The sequence below is a fragment of the Orycteropus afer genome, unplaced genomic scaffold (genome assembly GCF_000298275.1).
Source record: "Orycteropus afer afer isolate SDZICR_OR568_19922 unplaced genomic scaffold, OryAfe1.0 scaffold00099, whole genome shotgun sequence".
NCBI classification, from domain to species: domain Eukaryota; kingdom Metazoa; phylum Chordata; class Mammalia; order Tubulidentata; family Orycteropodidae; genus Orycteropus; species Orycteropus afer.
The window spans coordinates 6,930,585-6,938,230 of NW_006921686.1; the positions used below are offsets into that span (position 1 = coordinate 6,930,585).

A 7,646-nucleotide genomic window follows, 5' to 3' on the forward strand; every position below is an offset into this window, starting at 1 on the left:
TATAAGGAAAACAGGACTTAAGCCCTGGCAGCCCCTTTCTTACAGAGAAGAGGCTACAGGAGTTAAGTCCTTGCTTGAGGTGAGACGGCTAGAGAGTGGCAGATTGAGGATTTGAACCTAGACCCTACTGTGTCACTGTATAAATTGCTATAGAACTGGAACTGAGATCATAGACTGGTACAGCTATACTGTTTGTTTAAATATTGAAATACTTTCTGATTGGTATAACACCATTACACCAAAAAATCTCTACCCTCAACTGCCTGCCCCTTTGGACCCTCTCCCAAGCCCAGACCTCCCCACAATTTAGGCACTTAAGGGCTGGCAGGGCTCTCGGCCACTCTTGGTTCTGACTGGCACCTGCATCAGTTCCTGTGCTGGCTGCGTGGACTGTAAATAAGACCCACAGACAAGCCTGTTGCCCGGATGGGGAAATTAAGGCCTGCCTAGAAGCAGGGTCAGGCAGCCGCAGCCAAGGCCTTGTTGGCGGTCAGGGACAACACTGCAGCCATCTTTATCTCCCCCACCCCCACGTGCTGAACACACACAGCTGGGCCTGGGCGGGGGGCTGCTATGTAAACATTTTATTCAGTCATCACAGGCCTCTCCTTTCCCCCCCTTCACAGTATCCCTCTGAACCTGCCAGCAGTCTGCTTTGGGGAAGACCTTGTGGCTGGAGGTGTGGCTGTGGAGAGCTGGCCGGGGAGGGACACTGCCCACCTGCTGCTCTGCTCCTGTCTCCTGTCCCCTCCCCCGGCCATGACAGAGACCCGTGAGCCAGCTGAGACCGGGGGCTACGCCAGTCTAGAGGAAGATGATGAAGACCTCTCCCCAGGTGAGTTCTTAGCCGCGGTCACGTTGATGTGAATATCATCCTGTCTTGGGGCTTGGGCTCTGCCACGAGTTCTTCCTGGGGAAGGGCTCCTTGTCTCGCTGAGGGTTCTGTTCTGACTGGGACTCCTTGCCCTGCTAGAGGTTCTCTTCCACCCGGAGCTTCTGTGTTTTCTAGATGGGCTGTGATCTCTCTCCTCGCTGGGCGTTCTAGATCGGTCATGGCCTCTCTCATTGCTGGAAGTTCTACATTGGTTGTAGCCTCTCTCTTCGTCGGGGGTTCTGGAGCGGCTACGACTTGTCTCGTTGCTGGGGATTCTAGACTGATGGGGATAAGTCTTCTTCGCGGAGGTTCTAGATCTGCTGTAACCTCTGTCCTTGCTGGGGGTTCCAGATCGGCTTCGCTCGCTCTCCCAGCGGGAGGTTCTAGCTCGACTGGGATAGCTCTTCTTGATAGGGCTGTGATCTCTCTCCCTGCTGGGAGCCCTGGAGGGGCTGCTCTCTGTGTCCTTGCTGGAGGCGCTGGAGTGGCTGCCGCGTCTCTCCCTGCTGGAGCTTCTCGACCAGCTGTGACTTCTCTCCTCACTGGGGCTTCTCGGTTGACTAGGATGTCTTTCTCTTCTGGGGTTTCTAGATGGGGTATGACTTTTCCCCTTGCTATAGGTTCTAGACGGACTGTGTCTAATTGTTTGGCTGGAGGTGCCCTTTCGATTGCGGCTTCTTGCCCTGCTATGAGATCTGTTACGGCTCTGACTTCTGGTACTACTGGGGGTCCTCTTCCGACTATGACTTCTTGCCCTTTGGGGGGTCCTAGACCGGCTGTGACTTCTGGTCCTGCTGGGGGTCCTTGATCGGTTGTGACTTTTAGTCCTGCTTGATGCGCTAGGCTGGTTGTAATTAATGACCCCGCTGGATAGCTTCAGTGGGCTGTAACTCCTTTCCCCACTGGTGGTGATCATCTGACTGTAACTCTTCACTTTCCTTGGTGACAGTGAAGACTGGCTGTAACTGTTCTCCTGGCTGGCAGTCCTAGTTGGGCTGTAACTCTTTGCCCTGCTAGGGGTGGCAGCCACCCCAGAACTGCTCCCCACAGCCGAGGCCCCCGGTGGGCTGTAACTCTTCTCCCCGCCCGTACCTCTAGGCTGGCTGTTGCTCCTTTCCTGGTTGGTGGTCCCAGGCTGGCTGGGACCACTCCCCACATGGTGTTTGAGCTGAGAGGTGGGCGTTCTCCCCCTGCCGGGCACGCCTGCTCTGGCTCCGTGAGTCCTCACCCTGCTGGGGGTGCTGGCCCTGCTCGGTGACCGCTTGGCGTCCTGGCTTCCCCTTCTGCCAGGAGTCCTGCCCCGGCTGTGCGCGTTTCTCTGCTGGCGTCTCGCCCCGCTGGCCCCGCTGGCCTTGCTGGCCTTGGTGTCAGTGCTGGCCCCGCTGGGCGTTCTCGCCTTGCTCCTGACCCGGGACTTGTTGCTGGGCCGGTTAGAAGGTGTCCTTGTACTTGTCGATCTCGTGGACTTGGAACTGCTGGGGCTTGTGACCGAGTTGGGGGCTGAGGAGGTGTGGGGCGTGGCCGGAATGGTCTTCAGGGAGCCAGCAGGCCTGGGAGACATGGTGGGCACGGAAGGTCCAGTGGAAGTGGGAGACATGCTGGGCTTGGAGGGTCTCGCAGGTGGAGAAGGCATGGTGGGAGCAAGAGGGCTGTGGTCCTGCGAGTCAGAGTGTACATGGAAAGCCTGGTAGCCATCGACGATGACCTGGTTGCCGTGGACAACGACCTGGTTGCCTTTCACGGGTCAACTGGGTGAGGTCATAGTGGGCATTGAAGACCTTGCAGGACAAGTGGTGTCAAGTCAGGTGGGAAGAGAGAGGTGGGCTGGGTCCTGGCCCTGGGGGAGGGGAGCGTGTGCTCTGGGTTTCACAGCCATTTGGCAATTGCTTCCTGAGGCTGACTCCTGCTCGGCCTTGCTGAGGACTTGGAGCTAGGTCAGACCAAAGTCCTCCTTCAAGGAGTCTCCGGTCTGTGAGAGGGCAGTGCAGGGTGGAGGACCCCGAGATGAGCCAGGCCTGCCCCTGTGGAGTCCCAGTTGATAGGGGAGCCATGTTGGGGCTCCGGAGCAATCAGGACAGTGATGGGGGAGGTTCTGGGGGGAAGTAGGGAGATACCTCTACCTGAGAGTCTGGGGTGGGGGGCAGGCATCAGGGGTGTGGCTTCATAGAGGACGAGGCCTGTGTTGGGTCCTGAAGGATGAGTAGGAGGTCGCCAGGCAGACAGTGGGGAACAGCACTGCAGACAGGAACAGCCCCTGCTGAAGCCTCGGGAAGTGTAGGTTAAATTGCAGGGAGACAGGTGGACCAAGGCAAGAGCAGGAGAGAGACGGAGCTTCTGGGAGGCATGTTCAGCCGTCTCTCCCCTATTCTGGGCTGGACCACGCCACAGACCCAGCAGTGCATCAGAGCAGGCCTGCCTGCCTGGTCTGGTTGGAGGACAGCCTGAACACAGACAGCCCCAGCCCCAGAGGCTCAGTAGAAGTGCCTGAATGCCTGGGGTGAGGAGGAAGGCCTTATACCGGGTCCTAAAGATGATGGGGAAAGTAGGGGAAGGATGTTCCCCGCAGAGGGAGCAGCACGGATGAGGGCCTCAGAGAAGGCTTGTCAAGTTGGACGCAGAGCCTCCGACCTACACGAATGTCTTCAGCACGGTGTTTGTGGCAGGCGCTGCTCTGGATGCTGGGGACACAGCAGTGACCCAGACCAAGTCCCTGCTCTCGGGCACTGAACACACACACACACACACACACACACAAGTAAACGTATACAGTGAGCCAGAAGACGAGAGAAATAAAACCGGGGTGAGAGGAGGGCTGTGCAAGGGTTGCTGGTTAGACGGTGGCCAGGGTGTCGCTGAGGAGGTGGGAGGGAGGGAGGTGCAGGCTCTGAGGTGGCGGTGCCTGTCTGGTGGTAAGCGGTGAGGAGCCTGAAGTGGCTTGCAAGGATGGGGTGAGGGTCAGGGAGGTGGCCTCTGGCCCCAATGAGGACATGAGTGAGGGTAAAGCAGCCAGGGCTCCCTACTGGCTGCATTTTCACAGGCTTGCCCTGGGCTGCTGGAGGAAAATGCAGAAGGCGGGCAGGTGGACACAGCTGTTTCCGTTCCAGGAGATCCTTTGGCAGTTTCCGGCCAGCACGGCTGAAGAAGCCAGTATTACTCAGTTCTGGAATTGAACTCACTTTGTGGCTTCCAGCCAGACAACAGAGAGGCATATAGGGTGAACACTTACACCAGGTAGATACATTCCTTAGAACGATCAATCGTGGGAGATTGGAAGGCCAGTATTTGCACAGGGAGACAGCTGGAGGGGTGGTGGGGTGGGAGTGCATGAGGGAAGGATACAGGGAAGAGGTAACTATGGGAAAGAAGTGGGACAGAGCTGTTACGTTGTAGGGAATTGCAGTCAATGTTGTGAAGCAAAATATGTAAGAACTACTGTGTGAACATGAATGTGCTCTGTAAACTTTCACCCAAATCATAATAAAAATAAAATATATGTACATATATAGTATAGGAGCTCTGGTGGCATAGTGCCTAAGGCACTTGACTGCTAACCAGAAGGCTGGCAGTTCAAACCCACCAGCCACTCCTCAGAAGGAAGGTTGGGCAATCTACTTCCATACAGATACCACCTTGGAAACCCAAGGAGGGCTCGCTATAAGTCGGGACTGACTTGATGGTGATGAGGTTCTTTTTCTTCCGACTTGACAGCACATAACGACAACAACGAGAGAAATATACACACACACACATACACATACACATACATACATACATACATATGTATATGTGTGTGTATATATATATACACACACACACACAGACACACGTATATATTTAAAAAAAAAAAAAAAACCAGTATTTCCACTGTGGTCAGGGCATCCTGATCATCAGTCTGTACGTGCATAGTGACTGCTTGATGTCATTGTTTCCTATAAATCAACTTTAAATCTTTCCCAAATTTTTGTTATAACTGAAACTTGTCCTAGGCGATAAGAGCCATGTAAGCACAGTACTGTACATACCTGTAGGTATCCTAAAGGGGCCCTGGTGATGCAGTGAGTGAAACACTCGGCCGCTAACGGAAAGGTCACCAGTTCAAACCCACAAGCTCTGTGGGAGAAAAATGAGGCTGTCTGCATCTGTGAAGATTATAGACCTGGTATGTGCCGTCAAGTCAGACCCGACTCATAGCGACCCCTCCTTGGGTTTCCAAGGCAGTATCACTATGGAAGTAGATTGCCCCATCTTCCTTCCGAGGAGTGGCTGGTGGGTTTGAACCTCCAGCCTTCTGGTTAGCAGTCAGGTGCCTTAGGCACTACGCTACCAGAGCTCCCAGCTAGATACTTAAATATGCACATAAAACCACATATATCAATATATGTATCTGTAGCTAGTTCTCGGTATTGGTGGTAGTTAGGTTTTATAAGAAGTCTCTTGGTGATGCATTTAACGTGCCCGGCTACTAACTGAAAGGTTGCAGGTCAAGTTCACCCAGCGGGGCCTCAGGAAAAAGGCCTGGTGGTCTACTTACCCCCAAAATGAGCCGCTGAAAACCCTTTGGAGCACCATTCTACTCTGACCTACGTTGGGGGCCACATGTCAGAGTTGATTCCGCAGCATCTGGGTTGACGTTTTATAAAGTCACTGCAGACACTGAACAAGTAAATACCAAACTCGCTTTTACGGGCAATGCCAAGGTTAGGTTCCAGGGAGTCGTGGTCACATTTCCATCAACTGACAAACATGTACCTTGACAAAATTTTAAGGAGACCGTATATGGTTTCGTCGTGAACATTGAACTCATGTCCAGCGGTTATACTCGGGCCTGACCGAAGTGCATGTAACACTGGATTTTCTCCAGAAGGCACGTGACAGTCTTGGGCTTAGGACCACGAGGCAGCACTTCGGCACTGTGCTGGGGGCCCTTCTAAACAGCAAACACACACACACATAAATGGGAAAAACCTGGACTAACTAACTAGACTGCAGAAAGGACGCTTCTTTACAGAATGAGAGTGGAAACAGGCTCGACCTCAGGGGGGGTGTGGGTCGTGGCAGCTCGCATTTCGCTGTTCTGCTATGTCCGCAAATGACCGCTGAGGCCCCCTGAGTACTGACTTTGGGCTTACAGATAGATACGTTAGCAAGTAGGTAAATTTACAAATACAGAATCCACAAATAATGAGGAATGCCTGTGTGTGTGTGTATGTGTGTTTCAGTTTCCTAAACTCCCTGTTCAAATGGTCAAGTGGTCAGCTCCCTGAAACGGCCCTCACCGAATGCAGCTTGGCCCTGTTTCAACTGTGTGACCGTCAACATCATTCCTCTCTACCTCAGTTTCCACATCCAGCCTAATGATAGTACCTCCTTCAAAGCTGTGCGGGGAGGATTTAGTGCGTTAACATACTTAAAGGGTTTGGGAAAGGACTCTTATACAGTAAAACCTGGGAAAGCTGAAACTCGCCAAGAAGGAAAACACAGTTATTTTCCACTAATAGCGAGTGATAGAAAAGCGGTCAGACTGCACCCCGTCAAAGGCAGAAAACTTGAGAGGCCTGGAAAAACACGGCGGTGTCACTGAGTTCCAGCTCCCATGGACTTCCCTGTGTTATTATTGTTGTTACTACTTCTTGTTGTTATTAAGCCACTGAGGTGCAGTTCTCGTAAGACATTTGTTCCTTTGACGCATAGACTGATACCTACTGGGTACCAGGCCCTGTTGTCTGCAGTGGGCATTCTTCCGTGGGGAGGGGAAGGGTAGTCGCTGGGCCTCTCCATATGGGGCTGAGTCTGAGTGGGGCTCAGGGAGGAGACTGCCGGCCACGGCCCTCTGTCCTCTGATGTCCTATCTTTCCCCGTCCGTCCTCCCTACAGGCCCTGAACATTCCTCTGACTCCGAGTACACTCTCTCAGAGCCAGACTCCGAAGAGGAAGAAGATGAAGAGGAGGAGGAAGAGGAGACCACCGACGATCCCGAATACGACCCCGGCTACAAGGTGAAGCAGCGCCTGGGGGGCGGCCGGGGTGGCCCGTCCCGTCGGGCCCCCCGCGCGGCCCAGCCCCCGGGCCCCCCGGCTCAGCCCTGCCAGCTCTGTGGCCGCCCACCCCTTGGGGAGGCCCCACCAGGCACCCCACCTTGCCGGCTCTGCTGCCCCGCTACAGTCCCCCAGGAAGCACCAGCCCCTGAAGGCAGGGCCCTCGGGGAGGAAGAGGAAGAGCTGCCTCGGGCTGGGGAGGGGGCTGGGGAGGGCCGGCCAGCTGGCAGGGGGGGGGAGGAGGAGGAGGAGGAGGAGGAGGAGGGCTCCTATCAGTGTACAGAGTGCGAGGATTCCTTCGACAACCTTGGGGAGCTGCACGGCCACTTCATGCTACATGCCCGGGGTGAGGTGTAGGCAGGGCCCCGCCCAGGGCACTTGGCAAAAGAGGGGGGTTGGGGAAAGGGGGTGGGCCCAGTGGTTGTGGGAGATGGGGTACCGTCGATCTGTGTCGTCTTAGCAGTAGATGTGTGGAGGCCGGAATAAAAGCTAGATTCTGTGTGTGTCAGTCCAGTGTGTGTTTGGCCTGTGCATGCGTGCGAGAATTTATCCCACCATCCCCTGGGCTCCTGCCTCGGGAGCTGCAAGATCGTCGTTGCCAAGGTAACTAACATTTGCCGATGCTCAGGTTCATTGTGATTCTTGTGTATTTACTCAGAGAAGCGTGGCGCCTGCACCAGTGAGGTAGGCCAACGGCAGTAACGAGTAGAGCCCCAAACATAAACGCTCAAAGGCAA

At 54.6% G+C, this 7,646-nt stretch overlaps 1 protein-coding gene across 1 annotated transcript; it reads left to right on the forward strand.

Annotated features, from left to right (window-relative positions):
• Nucleotides 1-759: 759 nt before the first annotated feature.
• ZNF428 (zinc finger protein 428) lies at nt 760-7,266 on the forward strand. Its single transcript, XM_007942929.1, has 2 exons — nt 760-835; nt 6,749-7,266. The coding sequence occupies exons 1-2, from the start codon at nt 760-762 to the stop codon at nt 7,264-7,266; spliced, it is 594 nt and encodes a 197-aa protein (XP_007941120.1).
• The last annotated feature ends 380 nt before the right edge of the window (nt 7,267-7,646 follow it).

Bases quoted from the DNA above. Each gene is read 5' to 3' on its own strand.
- ZNF428 (XM_007942929.1), top strand. From the start codon at position 760: ATGACAGAGACCCGTGAGCCAGCTGAGACCGGGGGCTACGCCAGTCTA. The intron at 836-6,748 runs GTGAGTTCTTAG...TCCTCCCTACAG, and splicing joins TGATGAAGACCTCTCCCCAG to GCCCTGAACATTCCTCTGAC.